The sequence below is a fragment of the Pseudogymnoascus destructans genome (genome assembly GCF_001641265.1).
Source record: "Pseudogymnoascus destructans isolate 20631-21 unplaced genomic scaffold scaffold_4, whole genome shotgun sequence".
NCBI lineage: Eukaryota > Fungi > Ascomycota > Leotiomycetes > Thelebolales > Thelebolaceae > Pseudogymnoascus > Pseudogymnoascus destructans.
In genome coordinates this window covers 730,694-752,476 of record NW_020167523.1, presented here as the reverse complement: position 1 = coordinate 752,476, position 21,783 = coordinate 730,694, and the positions used below count along the sequence as shown (strand labels likewise).

The window sequence follows — 21,783 nt, the reverse complement described above, 5'->3', positions numbered from 1 at the left end:
GCTCGTGAATCTCTGTCCGGGTACTCCCCGTGCTGTCTACATCTTGCAAGGCCATTTGGTTGATCTCCACTTCACAGGTGTGTTTCAAGTACTTCTAAGAGCCAATCACTTATTTCCGCTGACTCTTGGTAGCCGCGTTATCTCCGGCAGGGCAATTTTGAGGTCATGTGACTTTTACCTTCCCCTCTGTTCAAATACCAGAGGGGTAAGCGCTTGGAGTTCGTTGCGTTCGCGAGTTTGATTGGACGCTATTCGAGGTTCAGCGCTAAGGAACTGGTCGACAAACAATTCGAGCTAGTCGCCGGCGTTGGCGCCCGCTGTCCCTCCCGGTCGCTTGATCAGCGAATCCCTGGTGCTGAATGACTGGACTCTCATCTCCTGAAATCCAAAAGTACCATTTTTAGGTGCCAGTACTCCTATCGTTTATATGTCCCGTGAACTCACACCAGCGATGTTGAGTCCTATTCTTTCGATGTTATACTTTTTACCACTGCCAATGGAATTGTTAGCGTTACCAATCTAACAGAGCGCACAACACTTGCGGTAAAGACGACGTAGTGTTCCTCTGGTTCCCGCAACAAAGAAAGGAATTCTCTTTTCTTCTTCTAGAAGCTTTAGATCACGAAGATGCAGAGTCTTCACCATACGGTACTCATATTAGGCTGATAAAATTGCCCAATTAGGCACTTTGCTAGCATACAAAAAGAAGAAGGGGCTCATTAACGAGCCCAAAAAGCAATAATCTCGTCAAAGTCTTCCGTCGTCAAGCTCTTCGCGTCTCGATCCTCCTTGGTAATCTCCTTTCTCAAGCGACAGGCAACTCTAAGAGCAATGGAAGCTTTTTGCATCTTGCCCATCGCCTCGAACAATTTGCCCTTGAGGAACGTAGTGCGAGCAATCTCGTTCTTGTGTGCACTCGGATCAACAGACCAAATGTCCAGCGCCCCGTTTATCATAGCACTAAGAGAAGTCAGAGAAATGTTTTGCTACTTAGTTGAAGCTGGCAGCACTTACATCGCCTCTTGGCTCCTGCCTAAGCGGATAAAATGCTCCGCGATCTTATGGGTGACATTTGCAGTGTAGAAATCTCCCTCACCCACCGTCGCGCGCATGTGGCGCCACGCTCTCTGGTGGTATTCAAAACTCTCATCCCATTGGTTTTGCGCAGCACGGAGGTTGCCAAGTGCATAAAGAATCAGTCCAGTCCGGACAGATTCCCTATCATCCTTGCCCAGAGCCTTTTCTCTGCGCGCCAAACTGTCCAGAAGAAGCGTGTTGCACTCTTCATGCTTGCCCTGCGCAAGAAGAGCCCAGCTCAGATTGGCCTCGCCCGCCCGGGGAATGTAGTTGCCGAGAGCTTTGCGGATCCCTAGCGCTTCCTTGAGATCGGCTTCACCCTCCTCGTACCGTCTATCCTGAATGCGTGAGATCCCTCGCTCTGCGTAGGCGAGGTATAACCTCTCGTCGACAGTTCCCAGCTCTTCGCAGATTTTGGAAACTAGATCGAGAGAACATTCTTTGTGAACGCGGCTTGTATCGAAGTCGCTCGCATCCATGGCGATAGCTCCTAAGCAGAAGTAAATGTCTGCAAGCAGAGAATCTCGATCCGGGTGTGTTGAGAACTCGCAGATACTGAGAGCAGTTTCGAAGAAGCCATCAAATTCCTTTGTTCGTCCACGCTCTTTTTGATACCTGATAATATTAGAGCAAGAAAAATGCCTGAATATCGTATACGCACCATGCAGCCTCATTCAGTAACTTTGCAAAATGCAACCTGGTGGCCTCGGAGGGATCTAAAATGGCTGGCCAGAGCTGATGTATCCTTAGAACGTGGGGATAAATCGCCGCACAAACAGGCCACCTTCCAACATGTAACCTGCCGCCAGTTGACTTGGGCTGGGGTAGCTCTGGCTTTTTTGATGGCTTGGGCATAGCCGATGGCCAGTTCGCCCAAAGGATTCGAACGACTTGGTCGAACATCAACCGTTTCTTCGTAACATCCATTGTTGCCAAGATTGCATCTTGTACAATGCGATGGACCGATATCTGCTGCTTTTGCTTATCTCTGTGGACCAGAGATGACTGCAAGAGATCAGCTCGAGCCTCAATGTAGTTACTCTTCTTGAACTGTGCGCCGTCGGAAAGCAGTTCCACCGATGCTTCCATCAACAAGCCTTCCCCAATGACATCTGGATCAAGAAATGAAATCAGCTCCAACAGCTGTCGAGATTGAGGCTTCAGCTTCTCAAACGCCCAAACAGTGGCGAGGGAGTGACGATATGTGACTAAATTGGTATCGAACTTTGTCTCATAAAGACTGGCATGTTCTTCATGATCCGTATACAGCTCGAAAAACTCTGACAAGGTAAGGTCCTGTCGACGGATAACACCTGCCATCTGGGAGATGGCCAGCGGGACGCCACCAAGTGCATCGGAAATTTGTCGCGCTGTATCGTCTTCGGGCTCATTGGAAATGCTAGTGAGATGGTTGAATAGGGAAAGGCTGTCTTGCTGTGTAAGTGGGCCGAGATCTAGTCCTAAAGGTCTTCTCGTAAACATGTTTTTAGCTAATGGGTCGCGGCTAGTGACAAGAATTGATCCACTGCCCTGGGGCCAGTAGTCCGCCAGGATCATTGGGTCATCTGCGTTGTCGAATATAAGCAGCCAGGTCGCTTCTGATCTAGCTTCACCAGGTTCAACAAACTCATCCGACCCCGAGAGATAGTTTCGGGGATTGGAGAGCCATCCTTTCACAATTTCTCTGCTGACAATCTGACTCCTACACTCGGATGAATCTTCGAGTCCTAGTGCCAACGAAATTTGCTGGTAATGGTGGTCAAGTTTCGCAACCTTATCCGCCGCGACCCAGAATACTGCATCAAAGGAAGCTTTGTGACGTCGGGAGAACTCGCGGGCTATTTCCGTCTTTCCAATCCCCCCAAATCCGCAAAGTGCGAATTGTCGTAGAGATGTGCCCGACGCTGTCACTATGTTCTTCGAAGGCAAGAGCTCGACCGCAAGACGCTCCAAGATATCTTCGCGGCCGCAGAAATCCTCATTTGCCGAATGCGTATTGAAAAGGAAGCATGGTAAGTGAAGGGTTTTCCGAATCTCAGTGTTTGGTGTTGTAGGATATACCAACTCAAACCCCGAAAGAGATGTTCCTTCTGTTGCTCTGGTCGAAGGCCATTCTGTTGCTTTGTTCGATGACCATTCGGTAAGTTCCAATTGCTCAGCTGATCGACGTCAGTATGGTGACTTGGTGAAACATGGATCTTAAGCTCACCTTTGAGCGGTAGTTCGCTAATCGTTGGCGAATAAGCGCTCATCGTTGCGTATTGGTATTCCTCTGAGACACATTAGCACCATTCGGCAGCTTTCCGCAGCTTTCCGATACCTTCATAACCTACGGTCCTCGAGTCGAAGTGCAACAAGATGCGCAGCGTCATGAAACGTCTCGTAAATAAACTTGTTGAACTCGGGTAAGCCTTCGCCGCCAACGCTCTTAGTGAAAAGACAAGTCTCGTGATGATTGAGGTTGAGGCCAATAACTGTTTCCATTGGGGCATGAGTTGAACAAGCTTCACGGTTAACCAACTAGATTCCGAGTTAGCATTCATAGCTCAGCCAAAGGCTCGGGACTGACTTGTTGGTATTTTGGGCGCAATGTTGTCGAACTGTTTTTCGATTCTCTCAGTTCATACACGGATAGCATGGGGGTACGGAACGCAATTCCTTCGAACCTATCTGCGAGGTCGAGCAAAATGGCGCCTTCCTGCTCGATATTGGCGTTTGAAATCTTCAGGATCTTACCGGTCGTTGCTTCCAGGACGTCTCGAAACCCTACCAAACTCGTGGTCTTCTTGCCATAGCGATGTGGAGTGCTTAGGAAGATAACGCCAGCTATAGCGTTGACAGTTGATCCATACCGAGGAAACTGTTTGTTAGCGACGCACAAAGCCTGTTTGACTACAACGCCACCTAAGCTGTGGCAGACTATTAAAATTGGCTTGTTAGTGGTCTAGAGAAGGTACATCAGCAAGCATGCCGGCAGCTCGAAGGGAACGAATCTAGACTACTTCACTTACCAAAGATTGGTCTGATTGTGATCGCGCATCACTTAAATGTTGGAGAAAGTCGTAACCCAGTATCAGAATCGACTCCCACGAAGGCTTGGTGCCCCCAAATGGCGAAGCATATTCGTACGCGAGGATGCGTGCCCCAGCACCGGAGCCAGGTAGGGTGGCGAGCCATTCTGGGTCAGCAAAGGGCCAGTTCTCCGGTGAGGTAGTTCCTGTGCCGGGAACGAGGACAATGCTACATTTGAGGGTAAGTGGAAGTACTGAATGAGCCTGGCCATAGGGTTCTCTTACTCGACGCCATCCTCAGAAGTATCAACTGAATCCCGCAGGACGTGAAGATGGCCGGCGGTCGCCATGACTGCAGTCTAGTGAAAAGGTGGGACGTTCTGGGGAGAGGAGAAGGAAAGTGGACATGAAGAGCTGTTAAGGATGATGGAGTCGGTGGGACATCAATTTGGGGATGCGGGGCGTTGCACGGATATGCGGGGGCAGTGGCCAGTAGTACGTATATATTAAGCTATCCCGTACGGCTTAACTATTTCAATAATATAACCGAACCGGTGGCATAACCTGGCCGTAATAATATATCTTCAAATAAATACGGCACGGTATAGGCCACGGTATACTAAGGCCCAACAAATGTCGTGATATTTATAGTTACGTGTTACCTTACTGACGCCACTGATGTGGGGGTTGTGTTGCACCTCCAGTCAAAGAGAACGTTGGCTCTACGCTCGAAGGTGCAATGCACCCGGCAGTCCCAAGGGTACTACACAGATGTTGTCATACTATTGGTGTTGGTATTAACGGTGCTATTACAAACATTGAAACAATGAAATCACACAATATAACTCGGATCTTTCTCGCTCCTTCCACCCGTCATTCCTCGCCTAACATCGCGACATCCTCTCCAGAACCTCAGCCACCACCGTTTCAGAACCCGAAAGTCCCAAAGATAAAGAATGTAGGCAAACAGAGTGATCGGAACACATAAGACAAAAAACCACCAAAATCTCACCGTGCTCTGCCCAAGGAGATCAATGTTCATTCCAAACAGGCTGGAGCTGAAGCTAAGAGGAATAAAGAGCGTCGCAAGCACAGTCAACTTTTTGAGTCGCTTAGACTGCTCTATGGTTTTGCGCGATTCCTCGATCGTGGCTTTGTTCATCGCCAGAGTTATGCCCTGAGTGCACATTTTTGACAAGTCGATGCAACGAACATGGAGTTGTTCATAGTCTTCCAAGAGGTCGTTTGTTTCAAAGGCACCGTCGGAACTACTGGATCCAACGTTTCTGTCCGTCTCGGTCTCTGAGCTGTGCCGACGTGTGCCCATGCCCCTGCCGAGACCCGGCCGCACAGCACTTTTCGGCATCGGGCTTTCCGCTTTGCCTCCATTCAATCCTTGACTACTTCGCTCGGCCAACTTGCAGAGTGCACGGGTACTATCTTTCAGCTGCTGGGCATGTCGGTTGAGAATGTTGGAGAAGTATTGAAAAGTTCCTAGCGCGTCAGCTGGAAATCCTTCGGCTATGGTGTTTATCTGGATTTGAATTCTGGACTCCATAAGATTCAAGAACTGGACTTCGGAGAAAGCCGCATGCGCATACAAGGGGATGCACATGGAAAGCGGATCTTGCGGCGCGCGACGGGCCAGGCCGACAAGTGCGATCAATGAATCGTACTGCAAGGGAAGGATGGCCGTGCTTTGGTGAACTTCTGCAGAAGCATTCGCATCTGGATCTAGACGATTGGTGGTGGTTCGAAATGCCATTTTGTGATGATGTTGGAGGATAGGTAGTGGTGTAGCCTTGGTTTCGACGTGACTTGTCCATGGGCCCGGGGGAGACTTTTCCAACGGTCGACCTTGGTCCATCCAGGCAATGACTGAATGCGAATATCAGCAAAGATTATTCTCACGCTATGTAGCATTGTCTCTTACCAGCCCATCCTTTATCTGTTTTCGTGATACAAAGTGAGATCCATTGTTCCATCACAGAGAAGCACGAGCACACAGTGGAATACTCGCGCACCAGCGAGTCTCCGCAGCAGACTCTAGCAGATCCAAGCTGTTGTATCTTGTATGTTCCGAGCTCAATGGATTGATCTGACCGCTGTGACGGGAGATCCTGTCCGCCAAAATCATCGCGATGAAGAAGAGTGCTCACACAAAGTCGAAATATGTTATTTGAGGAACTACCAAGTGATGGGGAGCTGTATGCATGTCTATCAACGCTCGCGGAAAGAAAATCCATGTGTCGCCTGAAGAATTCCGGATCGATGTTGTATTTGCTCCCGATGACCGACACCCACGATGGTGAAATAAAACCTCGAATGAAGACTAATTGCCCCAAGCCTGCCGCTGGAACAGAGGTGGCAGCGAAGAAGGCTTCATGTTGCTCTTGACTATATTGTTGCACATCCCACTTCCTCTCCCCGCTGTTGTATACCACAACTAGATCGTGAGGCTGTTCGGACCTGGAAGCGAAAAGGGTGGCATCTTCTTCCGTTTTCGTTGCGTTGAGAAGACTACGGTCTTGTAGCAGCCAGTCTCCAATGTCGACATAATTGTTTCCCGGGAAGGCAGAGGTGCTCGAATATCTTCTGGAGAGCGAGATGATTGCTCGGGTGTAATTTTCGGGTGTAACTGTCAAGACACGGGTTAGTTAGCCCATGGATTGCGGACCGATGATAGGATGTGACCTTACGTGCGGACTTTCTGCGCTCCATGTTCTATCATGTACCGCTACTAGCATACTATAGCATAGCTAGTAGTATAAATGTCAACGCGCTGACGGTTTGAGCAGCGGTGTTAGACAAAAGGATGATTAAGGTAGAGGCTGGCACAACTTACTGCACACTAGGCCACTTCAGCAGCTGCTACACTCGCGAGTGTAGCAGCTGCGATGTGGTGTAGCTTTAGCCTAGAGTAGTTAGCTGCTGTATATAGCGTAATATACGATAATTTGAGGACCTGCTTGAATTGTTCACATTTTACAACGCTGGACTTTGCCATTTTGACGAGAAATGGGAGAGCTGCGGAAACTGGAGTTTAGATGTAATTCTGCCCTTCCGGCCATACCCCCCACGGCGTTCCCTTTGTAACACCCCACGTGACGTAGAGCCCTTTGTTCCCTCTGTAGAATACTGGCCTTTGATAAATTTTTCTACTTCAGTAAGTGCTTTGGAACTGGGCAGGTGGGGGGAGAGGTGGCGGCGGCCGGGAAAAGATACATCGCGGTACTTCCATTACCATACAAATATATATGCAGGTGGAAGTGCCTACATGTACCCTTTTGCGACCGCTGCCAAGTCTAGTATAGCAGAATGGGAACGATTCAAGCGGGTCTATAATTTGAAGCTGGAGATGTCATCGTATATAGGTACATATGGTGATCCGCCTGTGATTCCGCCTATAAAAGTGATAATTATAATGCCAGGAAGCCAGAGCCAAGCCCGAGGCCGAAGCCGGAGACAGAGAACGAGGATGATATCGTTGTCGGGTCTTCTTGTCATCCTCGCAAGTATAGTAGAGGACGAAGAAGAAGAGCACCGAATATGGGCTCGGCGTTGTCAGTATCATCATCGCCGTCATATTCAGCAACGCCGGCGCATCTCATTTGAGAGTTTGGACGATGTCCAAGCACGGCAACTACTACGGTAAGCACTCCTCTTCTTTGCCCCTTTTCATTTATATTAACTAGTAACTATGTAAATAGGTTCTCGATGAGTGAGACCCACCAACTTACTATACTCTTTCAGCTCCATAACGTGCCATGGAGCGGTAGAGTACAGCCAGCGCCATGGATGGCGCTTTGCGTTGTATGTGCTAGGCTTGCATTTCCAGGGCGGTGGGTATCACTTGCTGATATATTTGGCCGCTCTATAGCCTGGTTAAGTACTGTATTTACAGATACAGTACTCTTCCTACATCAGTCTTACTCAAGGATGCTTCAATGGCACCCTCAACTTACATATGAGAAGTTAAAAGAGTTCGCAGTGGCTATTGAGAGAGTAGGGGGGTGCAGATGGGGTTTGGGGCTTTGTCGATGGTACTTTTCGGTCTCACCAGCGTCCGCAAGGGCAAGATGCTCAGCGGCTCGTATTCTCAGGCCATAAACGGGCTCATGGAATCAACTACCAAGCAGTAGTAACTCCTGATGGTTTAATATCATCACTAACAGGCCCGTGGCCTGGTCCTGTAAATGATTGTGTCATACTGACATTCGTTGCACTCAGTTTGCTATCAAACTCAAGAGCAAACTGTCATACTGACATTCGTTGCACTCAGTTTGCTATCAAACTCAAGAGCAAACTTAGAAATCTCCTCCTCAAACCTACAAGTCACCATACATATCTTGGCTTATCACACCAACAACAGAAGCAATACTACTCAACGATTGCTGCAAACTCTTCTACTACATCTGTTTATGCTACATACATCACGGCATATCATTTGGACACTCATTGAACAAGTTATTAAGAAAATCTCCTCCTTAAGGGGATGGGCCAATACTACCACATGGCATATCTCTACCAACTAGAGGCCTAGGAACATGAACGATAGCTCTAGAAGCTTCTACAACCCTCTATGATTCATTACACGTCATCGCTCCTTAGTTACCCACAAGATTGGTTAAGTTATGACATAATTTGTCTATAGGTACTCTGACCTTGGACCTCCTTTTCACTTCCTATAGGCTAGGAACCCAAGAGATGGTTCTATGGGATTCTCTTACGTTCACTACATGATTAGCAAGCTAGTTGTGGGTCGCACTTGATTTCTAATACATTTACCAAGCCTGGTTAGTCATGGAAAGTCATGGAAAATGAGAGAACTACACTCCTTTGGCATAAATAGGATTGCCCTTTCCTTAAGAAAGGGCAAGCAGGCAATACAGTAAATCGACTAGCACATACTTCTACGTCTTTTCCAAGCTTCCAAGCATTGATCTTGTTATTCTCTGTTTTTGAAAAGTCAGTGAGGTGCTAACCTCTGACTTACCCCTGAGTTCTCAGACTCAACATTTGTTGCAACTTGTCTAAACCACTTCACCACATCATACACCTGATTGCTGCATTGTGGAATAGTCTAAGCTACAACCCTTTGGCTCTGTTTCCTAAGACAGTGTGTTGTCTTAGTAAATTCATCCCTTCCTTGGGTGGCTAGATTCTCATATCTGGTGCACCCAACATTACAGATTGGCCGATGTGGCGGCGCTCTGGTGTAGAGGAGCATATACGAGAGGTAAGAGTATTCTATTATCATATTACAATACTAACAACCATCTAGGTTATGCAAGATCATAATCTATTATATCTATATGGTGATCCTGCATACCAAGCAGGTTATGGTATGGCTTGCCCATGGGCGCACCCACAGGGTAGACACTTTCTTTCAGATGAAAGGAAGGCTTGGAATAGAGCCCTCTCTTCAGTCCGGATTGCTGTAGAACAGGCGTTTGGAGGAGTGCAGGTTCTATGGATATATACAGCATTTGGAAAGGCACTCCGTTCAGGATATCAGCCAGTTGGGGTTTACTATCCTGTTGCAGTTCTATTATCAAATTGCTTTATATGCTTCCGTCATACATCAGCATCTGGATCACGGTTTGCAGTGCCTCCACCATTAATAGAAGAGTATTTATCATTATAAACTATATACATGTATATCTATTATATCCCTTTCTATCCATCTGTACTCTGATGCGTCTGTTGTAATAGATGTAGTATTTGACTCACATCCGCACGTAGTTCTTGGAGTTTTAATTCAACACTCTCGATAGCTTTTGCATTTGACCGCTCAGCAGCATCGGCGCTTGCTGAAAGCTCAGCAGTCCTTGCGATACTCTGAGCGATTTCGAGGATTGCATCTTTATGAGAGGGTGGAGGGGGGTCTTCGGTGCACTGTTTCCGCTTTCGTCTTGGTTGAGAAGCTGAAGTTGACGGTGTAGAGGACTCAGAAATATGAGAATCAGAGAGGATAGACTCAGAGGGGATTAACTCAGAAGGCGGAATGGAAGACTCTATTGAGTTCGATAGATTTCGATGTGAGAACCGGGTAGTTTGAGCAGTTCGCCATGCAATAGATGCTTCAGTTTCTGCTTCCTTTGTCCCTTTTGCTGCATCTCGAATCGATTCCTTATTAGCCCGTATATCAACGATATTAATCCATTGGTCAACTGCATCGTCATATGAAGAAGGAGGATCTTCTTCGCCACTTCGTCCTTCTGGCCGTAATGAGACTTCGCTCCGACGCTCTCGAATAAGACTGGTAATAACTCTTCCAATAGAGTTATGGGTTAAACCTAGCAAGTGTTCCGCCTCCTTAGTTATAAGCCGCCAAAAGGATCTATCTGCAATAACCCCATATATATCCCTTTTTTGGACGCAAAGCCGGATAATCGTTGTCTTTTGGTCTCTCGTAAGCCCCTTCCCCCCCCCCCTTTTCGATGTTATAACGCCATCAGCCTGGCTACTCTGAGCTAAAGCGCTTTGAGCTGTAGCTGCTAGAGAGTCTTCGAGGATAGTGGAATCGCTAGTTTCATCGCTGGTTTGGGGCAATTCAAGCCAAGGTTCGCTGGCGGTATCAGTTGAGAGTTCGTGAGGTGGTGGTTGGGTAGGCCAGGGCTGTGCCATAGGCACTTGATATTGCAAATAGGGGTTGGTAAAAGCGTTATTCATTATTATATATAACTATACAATTGATAATATATCTACGACTTCATTTTCCAACGTTGGATTTTACTTATAATACTAACCTATTTAGGACCAGACTGCCAAGACCTGAGCTGCTACAGTGTAGCAGCTCGCTGCTACACTGTATCAGCTTTAGACTACATTAGGAAATAGTGGCAACAGGGGGGCGCAAGGATTATGGTTACATCATTTCCTATCTAGGCTAAAGCTGCTACGCTGCTACACTCAAATTACGATGCTGAAGTGGCCTAGTGAGGCTGAGTCATGCAAGTCAAGGATGAGACCATTTGAGCGCTTGCGCCAATGCATGATACCGAAACAAGACTCAGCATGGCATTAGCGCCAGGTAGGTGATGAAAATGGTGATGAAATGTTCATTGGGACGCAGTCCCTGATCCGTACCTCTTCCGTATGATAATTAGGCGCAAAATAGCGGAAAGTAGCTTGGGCCAGGCGCTCGCTATCCTACCCCGTAATTGCAAGCAGCCTTATTATTCATGTTGGTTAGGCCCATTCAGAGACGATCAGAGCGATGCGCTGCCTATAGTACCGCATCCTGATTTCTCAATATCCAATTATAGTGCTTCTGAAACCAGAATGTTTTCAAGCACTGCGCGCTAACTACGGGCCGCCGGCCGCCCATCGCCCGGATCTCTAGTGGGAGATATTAGTTACAGTACGGTGACAAAAGTTTCCGTACGGGTCTGTGCACGAGATGGCTCCCGGTGCCGTCAATTTGAATCAAAGTTGGCCTTCGTTCCGTACTCATGGCTCCCCTTGATAGAAAGTAAGTGCCCTCCAACAGAGACATCTATGTATGGCCTTTAGCATGGGCATTATTGGTCGTCGACATGAAAGTGATACCCCGAATCCCCGAAGCTAACAAAACTGCCACCAGCTTCCCCGCAATCCGCGCCTGTATTTTCGACATGGACGGGCTTCTCATCAACTCCGAAGACATAATCACTCTAAGCACGAACCAACTTCTTGAAAAGTATGGAAGGCCTGCCTTTACTCCGTCGATTCGAGCTCAGCTCATGGGTGTCTCAGGCTCGACAAACGGCGACGTGTTCCACAACTGGGCCAAGTTGCCCATCTCCCGCGAGCAGTTCGCCCTTGAATCGAGTGAACAAATGCGACGACATTTTCCGGATTGCAAGCCGCTGCCTGGCGCGGAGAATCTTCTGTCGAACCTCAGCCGTGCGCGTAGTGCTTCTTCTGGGGACAGGATTGAACTGGCATTGGCATCCAGCACCAAGAGCCATAGCTACGAATTGAAAACTTCGAGGCCAGAGACGAAGCGGCTGCTCAGCTTCTTCCCGTCCGACAGGCGGGTCCTGGGTGATGACCCACGAGTGCGACAGGGTCGAGGGAAGCCAGCGCCTGACATATATTTAGTCGCGTTGCAATCGTTAAACTCGGCGGCAGACTCTGGCGAAAAGGCCATCATGCCCAACGAATGTTTGGTCCTCGAAGATAGCGTGGCTGGGGTAGAGGCTGGAAGACGGGCTGGGATGAGGGTTGTTTGGGTACCGCATCGAGATGTGGCGGTCGAGTATCAATTGAGGCAGAAGAATGTACTGGCTGGGAGGACGGGAATGATTGAGCTCGGAGACGACTGGCAACTAGGAGAAATTGATGACGGCTGGGCTGAAAACATACCGAGTCTGGAACACTTTGATTACGAGAAGTACGGCATCGATGTGCCGTCCTAATAATGTTCTCCAGTGAAAGTCAAAATCGGCGTCACACCGGAACACTTCATACAATACAACCCGTCCCATTTACATTCCTTCGGTGCTCAGCTCTCTAGTCCTCATTGCGTTAAACTTGCCTGTTGTATATACAAAATTGATCACAGCGTTGACTGTGGGTATGTCTGGCCGCCACGCTTCTTCTTCCCGTCCATTGTCTTGCCTGTACGTCGGTCGACCCACTGGTTCCATCCCCCTTACATGTACGAAAGGTCACCCCATCTCTGCTGAAGCTTCTGGCGCATTGGAACCTGTTCGGCCTGCCCCTTCTCGCAGTCAAACAACAGATGACGCACCGTGTCAGGTGTTATGCCGCATTCACACTTGTCATATTCCGCAAGATTGAAGCGAAAGAGGCACGATTTAAGGCGATTGTGTCCTATTCTGAGCTGAGCCATGATGGATGCTTCCCCTGACGAGAGCATGTTGTACATCTTGACCGTGTGTTTCTGCGGCAGTGCCCCAGCAATTGCCCGGGTGAGCTTGCCAGCCAGTCTTGGCCCCCAAATGAAATTGCTGGGTTCTCTCATCAGCCTCTCTCTGCCACACCGGAGTGCTACTGATTTCAGCCGGACTTTCTCCACAGCTGGGAGCTGCCTCCTCTAATCTTGTCGCACCATGCGCTTCTTGGTGTGCTTTCTCATTGCCCGCAATCCCCTCGCGCGCTGGAACTAGTCGAGGTACACGTGTACGCCAAGGCAAGAATTAGGCGCTCGCGTCGGCCGTGTATCTACTCCTGCAACTGAGACTCGAAATCCAACAAGCGCTAACTACAATCACACTAACACGAACAGCAGTTGGCGGTTACATGAGATCCTGAATGGACAGCTGCGACTGAGAGGCGAAGTTCGAGAGGAGTGACTGATTAGCACAGGAAGACAAGGTACTGTAAGTGAAACGTCCGCAATTAAATTACTGAATTTGAAGCATCAGGCAAGCTATGAAGCATGTACCCGACGGATCACTAGGCACTGTCCGCAAATTAGTCATGAGGGCGACGATGCGAACGTAATTTTGTTGGGAGAGGAGCCCAGGCTGTTTAGGAGTAGCCACTGAACACGACTTATGCAAAATTATGGGAGAAATCAATGCGTGCATAGATTTTGAGATGCTTACAAAGTACCCATCATTTTTCTCGACACAGTGGGCTTCTCGCTATGTATGGACGGACGTTACAATGGTTGCCTCCTCATTTTGCCTCAAACTCTAAGATTCCTTCACGGCTTATTGTAGCTTCCTTCTCCCAAGAATTCTCACCCGCTGGACGGCCCTTCCACTTAGCGAAATATTCAATCTTTCCTTTCTGTTCTCGCTTCTTAAGTAATTGCACACGTATCGCCTCAAAGTCATTGATGAGATCTGAGCTGATGTCGTCCCGTTTCTGCCACGTATTATCCTCATCCCGGAAGCCTGCCCACTTCACGAGGTACCAAATCACGTTGCCTACTTTTGACTTGGCAAGTAGCGCTTCAACCTCCCACCTCCCTTCCGTGGCGTCGATGGTTTGATTGCTTTCTAATCGTTGGTTCTCAAACCACCGCCTGGAGGCGGTTGGCGAAAGCGAACTGGGACGCGAAAGCGATTGTGGGACACTTCGGGAGCGGACTCACGACGCGACACGACCGACCATGAACACGACTGACAACGTAACAATGCTGTAAATATATATAAGTTATAGAATTAAATAATTAAAAAAGATTTGGATCAATATTGTCAGGCAGTGATTGATCATCACAGCCACCGTCACTTGCATCGTGAATCATGTCGTAGTCCAAGCCTGCAAAGTTCACGTACCCACTCTCCTCGATGGCTAACAGTTGGTCCGCCTCCTCCTCCTCCTCACGTTTCTTCTGTGTAACGTCCGGGTCAATGATTTCTGTATGTAAGCCAATTGGTGGCTCCGTGTCTGGGTTACTTTTATGAAATTCATGTAGGTCCTTTTTCCGTGTACGTTCTGCCTTCCGTGCATCGATGCCAGCACGGAGCTGCATCTTACGCTCAACGTTCACCATGCGTGTTCTCTCTCTTTTCTCCCGTGCTTCTTCTAAAAGTTGCTCCTTTACCTTCTTCTCATAAATCCTTTGCCGTGCATGTTCAACTGTAATAGCACCGCCTTTTTGAATAGATTTCCGACTTCTAACCTTCCGCTGTCGTTGCTCAGTCATAATAGTAGTAATTTGTACAAGCTCTGACTGGAACAGCTCAGCCTCTGTTAACTGAGTTTGGATTTCAGTATAAGAAGATGCCCACTTTTGCCGTGACGGTGAACTAAGGATCTTATCAAATGTTTGACTCCATGTTGAAAGATCATAACTTGCTTGAAATGCGCGTTGTGGTGTTTCTAAAACTTCTGGTTTTGCATATATAGCAACCTTCTCTTGAATCTTTTCATAGTTAGGTGGCCAAATACCTGCATCTCTAAAAGACTTGATACAGTTACCCTTTGTAAATGTCTGCTTACGGATAGTAGACAAGTCTCTAAAGAAAGATATAACATTATAATCTGTATCAAAATTCCGGATTGCTTGTTGAATTGCACGTCGGTGCCAATGTTTATATTGTGCAAACACAGTAACATCTAGCGGTTGTAGAATATGCGTAAGATGAGACGGAAACACATGTAAGTGTATATTGTGTTGATGTGCAAGTATTATAAACTCTGGAACTTCATGTGAGACATGAGAGTCCATTATTAACAATTTCGTTCTTATAGACGGTGTATGTTGAATAAAATGCTGTAGATATTCCATTGCAAGCTCAGAGTTTGTATATCCGGAATCGGATACTGCAACTTTCTCATCACCGTGTAGATTGTCATGGTACCAACTTTCCATGTGTAATTTTCCTTGTATAATAAGGAACGGTGGAAGTGCAATGCCAGCAGCTGAAATTGTCTCTATAACTGTAAGACTTTGTCTGTTCTCTGGAGCTTGTATATAAAGCTATAAATATTAGAATAATATAAAGTAAGATAAGTAGAAACAACTTACCTCCTTTACTGCAGATGGTACCAACACATGTTCACCGGTGCTCATTCCTACACGGAATCCAACTTCATCAAAGTTGTAGATATCACCTGCAGTAATATCTAGTTGATTACACACATCTTTAAATTCATAAAACCATTCTTTAATAGCTGATACTTCATGAGATGCAACCCGTGCTGCTTCAATTGGCCGGGTTTTTATTGTATGGAAGTTGTGTTGTTGTGTCTTAATCCATGTCTGGAACCACCGTTGTGATGGTGGTGCACGTGTTGGAGTTTCTGCTGCACGTAGTTGGCAGATGGCACTGAACACCATAGGCTTAGTTGCACCGTACCCATTTTCGTACGAGCGTTGGATGTATCTTTGTATAGCTGTAACTTGTACATCAGACAGTACTCTGTTCTGGCCTCCGCGTGGCACAGCGGTGCGTTGTGGTGATGCGCGTCGTTGTCGTAGTCGTATAGTCCGGAGCGTACTTGGGTTTACTCTGTACATCCGTGCTACTGTAGCACTCTTCTCTGTTGGGTTTTCATTTAAAAATTCAATGGCATTTAAAAGAGCTTCATTTTTATTTACTTCAACTACCGGCATAGTTGTGGTTGTAGTTGTGCTCGTTGTCGGTCATGTTCATGGTCGGTCGTGTCGCGTCGTGAGTCCGCTCCCGAAGTGTCCCACAATCGCTTTCGCGTCCCAGTTCGCTTTCGCCAACCGCCTCCAGGCGGTGGTTTGAGAACCAACGATTACTCCTTGGCTGCTACGAAGCGGCTGAACCTCCGTGCTTTCTATGTTTCCTGGTGTAGTTGACAGTATGCTTCCGTGGGCATCCTCGGCCGAGTCGGTAGTTGCTGGTAGAATTGATGTGGAAGGAAGTGCATCTTGAAGCTGTGGATCAAGCAGGTCCATTGAGAACCTGGATGGATATCTCACCCCGCTTTCTTTAGCTGAGTTCGTTACCTTGCGTTTCTTGTACTTAGACGTCTGCGAGCGGTTCTTCAGCTTTGTGCAGTAGTGCACTTGCAACGTCCCTTTGGTCCTTTCCGGGAAGTACTCTGCAATTTCATCCCAGGGCAATTTGTCATCCTCTTTCAGCTGTATCAACAGTTCGTCGTCGTCTTCTGAATATGTCGAATGCCTACCAGGTCGGTGCACAATTCGTTCTCGCAAAGGCGGTCGCTTTCTCTGCTTCTGCAGAGCTGGCCGTGACCTCTTTGCATGAGATGCGCAAACCCGTGAATTAGCTGATCCTCCAACTGATTCCCCGCTAGACGTGGAGTTTGATATGTGGAGACCAATTGATGGTCTAAACAAATCTGGAAAATCTACCAGTATAATCGCGGTAAACCTGATGAAGTTGTTTGGGGAACTTAGGGGGAGACCATGCTGAGTCGATGGATGGCACGACAGTATTTAGGGAACCAGTCAACAGTTTTCGCGCCTCTTAGGTTGCGTTGGCCGCTGTCGTAATCGAAGATACAGGATCCGGCCTTTTGAGAGGCCCGAGGCAGATTTGGGATATCGACCAACCATCCCCCGTTTCCAGGAAGCCGCTGTCGTGATCAAAGACTCAGGATGCGGCCGTTCAAGAGGCCTGAGGCAGACATCACAATCGACCAACCGTCCCCCGTTTCCATGAAGCTGTCGTCGTGATCAAGACACAGGATGCGGCCTTTGGAAAAGCCCGAGGCAGGATTGGGAAATCAGCCAACCATCCCACGTTTCCACGAAGCTGTTGTCGTGATCCCAGACAAAGGATGCGGCCTTTCGACAGGCCCCAGGCAGATTTGAGTATCGACCAACCGTTTCGCGTTTTTTATGGGCTCTTAGGCCGCCACAAGTGGAGAAGTGCAGAGGTCAGCCTCAGCTGGCCAATTGTTTGTGCTCCGTAAGCGCTCACAAATACATCATTTCCGAGCGCAGGGGCTATGGCCACCCGACAGAGGACGGGAAGCAGGAAACCGTGTTGGACGGGCTGATGACCACACACACAGGACGGAAAGCAAGAAGCCGTGTTGCGCATAATTCTAAAAACAGTCTTTTGTGCCAACGAGAAACTGGGCTCAGGAATCGGACAATGATAAAACCGGACCCCGAAGCCAGGCATCAACTTTTCGGTTACTAGCTCCGGAAAAACTGACGAAAAGCAGCACCAGTTCTTGTAACCCGTTAGGGGTTTCCTGTTCAAAGTCTTTGATGGTCTAACGGTCATGATTTCCGCTTGTCATGTGACAAAGCGCGGGAGACCGGGGTTCGACTCCCCGTCAGAGAGAATTGCCTCTCTGAGCTCATGCTCAGATATATTTTTTTGCCTTTTTTTATTCCTTCTTCGGCTGTTTAGCTGAATAGAATTGAAAGCCGGTGGTTGGCACACATATAGCCAGAAGCTCGTGCTCATGCTCAGATATATTTTTTGCCTTTTTATCCTACAGTTATTGGAACAATATTTTTCATTTCCAATTCGTTTTTACTATCAGTCTAATTCACTTGGAAAGTCAATGGACGAAAAATGCGAAGGATCCCAAAACCGGAAAGAGTTCTATCTAATCGTCTATAACTTCATTATCATCCTCCCAACACCCGTCACAAAAAAAAATCGACACGCTGAACAGACAAAAAGTCATGACACAGAATAAAGTATATCCGGGTTTCATTTCCATCTAAAAGTCTGAACATCCATGGTTGCAAACGGCTATCAGAAAGTCTAAGACCCTTTTCTTTCCAGATCATGTCAACCTTTACGCAGCCTCCCTATTTCGTGGAGCCAACCGTCATCGCATCGTGAGAGAAACCGTGAATTAAAACGTTTACTCGACATCCTCAACGGCGGGCGTGTCGGCATCAGTCATATCCTCCTCCTTGCTGACCGGCTCCTCCGCGGGCTTCTCGGTCTTCTTGGCCGCCTCGGAAGCCTCGCGCTTGGCCGCAAGCTCAGCGTCCAGCTTGGCCTGGGCAACTTGCCTCTCCTCCTCGAGCTTGTCGAAGTAGCGCTGGGCGATTGGGCCAGCGAGGGAGCGGATGTCGTCGTACTTGGCGATGTAGACGGCCTTGGTGGTGTCCTCGCCCTCATCGTAGAGCCAGTCCTGGAGTAGTAGTTAGTATAGTTTTCTTGAAACATGATGGGGGGTGATATAGACATACCTCGACCTGCTCGAGTCTCGCCTTTAACTTCTCCTTCTCAGCATCGCTGGCGAACTCGGCATACCTGTCATCGATGTTGTTTCTCATCTCGTAGATGTAAGTCTCGAGCTCGTTCTTCTTCTCATCGGTATCCGCGACAAGCTTGTCCTCCATGAACATGTTGTTCTCCCTCTCCGCAGCCAGGGCCTTGGTCTCTGGGTCTAATGATGCGGTACCGGCAGAAATTGGCAGATCGCCCTTGCGGACCTGCTTCTTAACCTTGCGCATCTTGGGTGCCTTGGGCTCACCGTCGGTGTCCATGGCATCGGCATCCTTCTTCTCGTCCTTGTCCTCTGGGATTGGCTCCTCGACCTCGACATCCTCGACGAAGTATCCTTGCTCGACGTTGAGGATACCGTGGAGGTTAATACGTGCCTTAAGCTTGCAGATCATAAAATCATCCTTGGAATCAGCCTTGACGTTCTTGACAGAGAAGCGTCCGATCCATGGCTTAACGGCTCCGGGGAGGTCCTCTGGCTTAGCGTACCTCGCCTCGATGTCGAAGTTTTGCTTGCGGTAGAATGTGAGGATCTTTGTCGATGGCATAACGTTGCCCTTGTTGAAGACGGTCAGAGAGGTGTCCTCATCTGGGATGTCCTCAGACTTCTCCCAGTTGAACTCAATTGGGTATGGGACAATGTCGTGGATGGTGAAGTCGCGGACACGGAAAACGGGCGACAGGATGGCGCAGCTGAAAGCGCAACCTCTGGCAACACCCTCATCCTGGTTGATGGTGAAGGATAATTGCTTGCCGAAGAAGTTCTGGATGCGCTCCTTCAGTGCGGGGACACGAGTGCAACCGCCAACGACCTCGATGGTATCGATGTCCTCAACCTTCAGCTTGGCCTGTGCGAGGGCCTCCTCGAGAGGAAGGTAGGCACGCTTGAGAAGTGGCTCAACAAGTGCCTCCAACTCCTCACGCTTGAGCACAGACTGGACATCAACATCGTTCATCAGAGACTCGATGTTGAGGGGCGCCTGCTGGTTGGCGGAGAGAATCTTCTTCAGTTTCTCGGCACCAGCCGCAACTCTGACCATAGCCTTGGGGTTGGTCTTGATGTCAATCTTGTACTTCTCCTTGAACTCGGCCGCGAAGTGGTCAACGAGGGCCGTGTCGAAGTCGCGTCCACCGAAGTCGCGGTCGTATGCGGTACCCTTGACGGTTAACTCGCCCTTGCGGAACTCGACAATGGAGCAAGTGTAATCACTGTGGCCGATATCGACGAATGCGACACGCCTTGGCTTCTCGTCTGCGGTGGGGAGGTCGAGCTTCGTAATACCCCAGCCAAGCGCGGCTGCGGTGGTGTCGTTCATGAGACGGAGGAGCTGGAGGCCGGCAATCTCAGCGGCATCCATCAAGCATCTGCGCTGGACGTCGGTGAACCATGCTGGCACACTCATGACAATCTCCTTGACGGGGAGCTTGAGCTCAGCGGCGGCGGTAGCCTTGACTCTGCCCAAGAACATCGAGATAAGCTGGGTAGCGGTGAACTGCTCCTTCTTGCCGAGGTACGTCACCTCCGCTCCGACCTGGCCATTGATGTCGACGAGGGGTGCGGAGATGTGGTTCTGCTCCTTTGCGACATCGGGGTCGGACAGAGCACGACCAGCCAGGCGCTTCAGCGACCCGACTGTGTTTTTTAAGTTGGAGATCTCTTGTGTCTTCGCGGCCTCGCCGAGGTATCTCGCTTTTGGTCCAAAACCGACGAGGGAACTGTGAAGTGAATCTGTTAGCCTCTTTGATACCGTCTTGTCTGTGGGAGTGACTGTAGGGGGAACTTACGGAGTGGCACGGTTAGAAACCTCATTGGTAATCTATAAAGCGATCAGTAAGTGAACAAACACAATATTATGTCAGAGTTGCGCGGAAACATACCACATCCACACCACGGTTTCTTGCGACAGCAATAACCGTGTTCAGGGTGCCAAAATCAACACCGACGACAGACATCTTGATCTGTTTTGTTTATGTTTTGTGAAAGTGAAGGTGAAGGTGAGGGGAGGTGAGGGGGTGAACAAGCCACACACAATATTGGCTCGAGGCTTATCGACAGTAGCGTGTGGGAATTCTAGGTCCGAAGAGATTTTCTTGAAAGGACCTTTGCAAATCCGGAGGCAATTGAACAATTGGAGATCGTCACGTTGTTTCAAGTTGTTTGAAGGAGGCGACGAGTTATTTCGTTTTCGCAGCCCTCTTTAGCTTTGTGTATGGGAATCTCGAACTTTTTGAGCCGCGACAACCTGGGTTTAGCTCGGATGGACGATTCCTGAACCGACTCTCTACTTCTACGCATTTCGACCCACAGTCTTGGCGATCGTTGGGGAAATAATAACCCTACGTCATGAATATCTACACTGTTATTAAATGCTATTTGTGGAAATAAATTCTTTTTCTCACCTACTGGTACGCTATGCTATTTTGTTTCGGACGAATTTTGAAAAATCTCTGCCGTCTCTGCCTTGACTGACACGTCGTCATCCTGTTACAAGTACTCGAGTAGCGTTGTGGTGTGGCGAAGCCATATCCTTCAGGCCGCTATCGATAAGCCCTCGCAATTTTTGGCTTGTGGTGGGGGTGGTAGGACCACTGAGGGACACTGAGGGCAACCCCTCACCACCCGTCCGTCGTTTTCTTGGCTTTTACAGACGTACAGAAAGTACGGAGCGTACTTTGTCTCTCGTTGGTCGTCAACCCGTCCGTATTGGTGGCCAGGTCGGAGAAAATGGTGGTCAGAATAGCAACACATTCGTTACATTGCCAACATTGCCAACGCAAACGTGCAAAACATACGAATGTCGTGACTCAGGACACATCTTCTATCGACATGAAATCAGCTGTAAGTGAAAGTATAAAGTTCGCTACTACTGGGAGCCAACGTGACTATCATCTCTGCCCCAGAGAACATACACTGCACATGTGAGAACAGAGCCGACTTCCAATTCTTATCTTGAACAAAACCAAATTTCCATTTCTATCTTATCTTGTTGAAGAAAACATTCTTGCCATTTCTATATTGTTGGACACAGCCCGCGGAGTTGCATTATATCACCCAGACCTTGTCAAAATATTGCTGGTCAATCCTTCCTTCC

The 21,783-nt window shown here is 48.4% G+C and overlaps 6 protein-coding genes across 6 annotated transcripts; 1 reads left to right on the top strand and 5 right to left on the bottom strand.

Annotated features, from left to right (window-relative positions):
* Positions 1-366: 366 nt before the first annotated feature.
* VC83_01970 (uncharacterized protein) lies at positions 367-4,555 on the bottom strand. Its single transcript, XM_024465640.1, has 8 exons — positions 4,374-4,555; positions 4,089-4,317; positions 3,647-4,021; positions 3,411-3,597; positions 3,287-3,349; positions 1,739-3,236; positions 1,015-1,692; positions 367-960 (listed from the first exon to the last, which is right to left on the bottom strand). Exons 1-8 carry the CDS (start codon positions 4,436-4,438, stop codon positions 720-722), a joined length of 3,336 nt encoding a protein of 1,111 aa, XP_024326774.1. The 5' UTR covers positions 4,439-4,555; the 3' UTR covers positions 367-719.
* An 85-nt stretch (positions 4,556-4,640) lies between these two features.
* Positions 4,641-6,980, bottom strand: VC83_01969 (uncharacterized protein). The gene is made up of 3 exons (XM_024465639.1): positions 6,788-6,980; positions 6,022-6,726; positions 4,641-5,966 (listed from the first exon to the last, which is right to left on the bottom strand). The coding sequence occupies exons 1-3, from the start codon at positions 6,807-6,809 to the stop codon at positions 4,921-4,923; spliced, it is 1,773 nt and encodes a 590-aa protein (XP_024326536.1). The 5' UTR covers positions 6,810-6,980; the 3' UTR covers positions 4,641-4,920.
* A 4,931-nt stretch (positions 6,981-11,911) lies between these two features.
* VC83_01968 (uncharacterized protein) lies at positions 11,912-12,493 on the top strand (the record flags this gene model as incomplete). The annotated part of the gene is made up of 1 exon (XM_024465638.1): positions 11,912-12,493. One exon carries the CDS (start codon positions 11,912-11,914, stop codon positions 12,491-12,493), a length of 582 nt encoding a protein of 193 aa, XP_024326537.1.
* Positions 12,494-13,721: 1,228 nt separating this feature from the next.
* On the bottom strand, positions 13,722-14,697 carry VC83_01967 (uncharacterized protein; the record flags this gene model as incomplete). Its single annotated transcript, XM_024465637.1, has 2 exons — positions 13,722-14,073; positions 14,327-14,697. 2 exons carry the CDS (start codon positions 14,695-14,697, stop codon positions 13,722-13,724), a joined length of 723 nt encoding a protein of 240 aa, XP_024326539.1.
* A 1,449-nt stretch (positions 14,698-16,146) lies between these two features.
* VC83_01966 (uncharacterized protein) lies at positions 16,147-16,898 on the bottom strand (the record flags this gene model as incomplete). Its single annotated transcript, XM_024465636.1, has 2 exons — positions 16,147-16,725; positions 16,896-16,898. The coding sequence occupies 2 exons, from the start codon at positions 16,896-16,898 to the stop codon at positions 16,147-16,149; spliced, it is 582 nt and encodes a 193-aa protein (XP_024326540.1).
* Positions 16,899-17,678: 780 nt separating this feature from the next.
* SSE1 (adenyl-nucleotide exchange factor sse1) lies at positions 17,679-21,675 on the bottom strand. The gene is made up of 5 exons (XM_024465635.1): positions 21,096-21,675; positions 20,570-21,043; positions 20,477-20,508; positions 18,655-20,407; positions 17,679-18,596 (listed from the first exon to the last, which is right to left on the bottom strand). Exons 2-5 carry the CDS (start codon positions 20,642-20,644, stop codon positions 18,321-18,323), a joined length of 2,136 nt encoding a protein of 711 aa, XP_024326538.1. The 5' UTR covers positions 20,645-21,043; positions 21,096-21,675; the 3' UTR covers positions 17,679-18,320.
* Between the last annotated feature and the right edge of the window lie 108 nt (positions 21,676-21,783).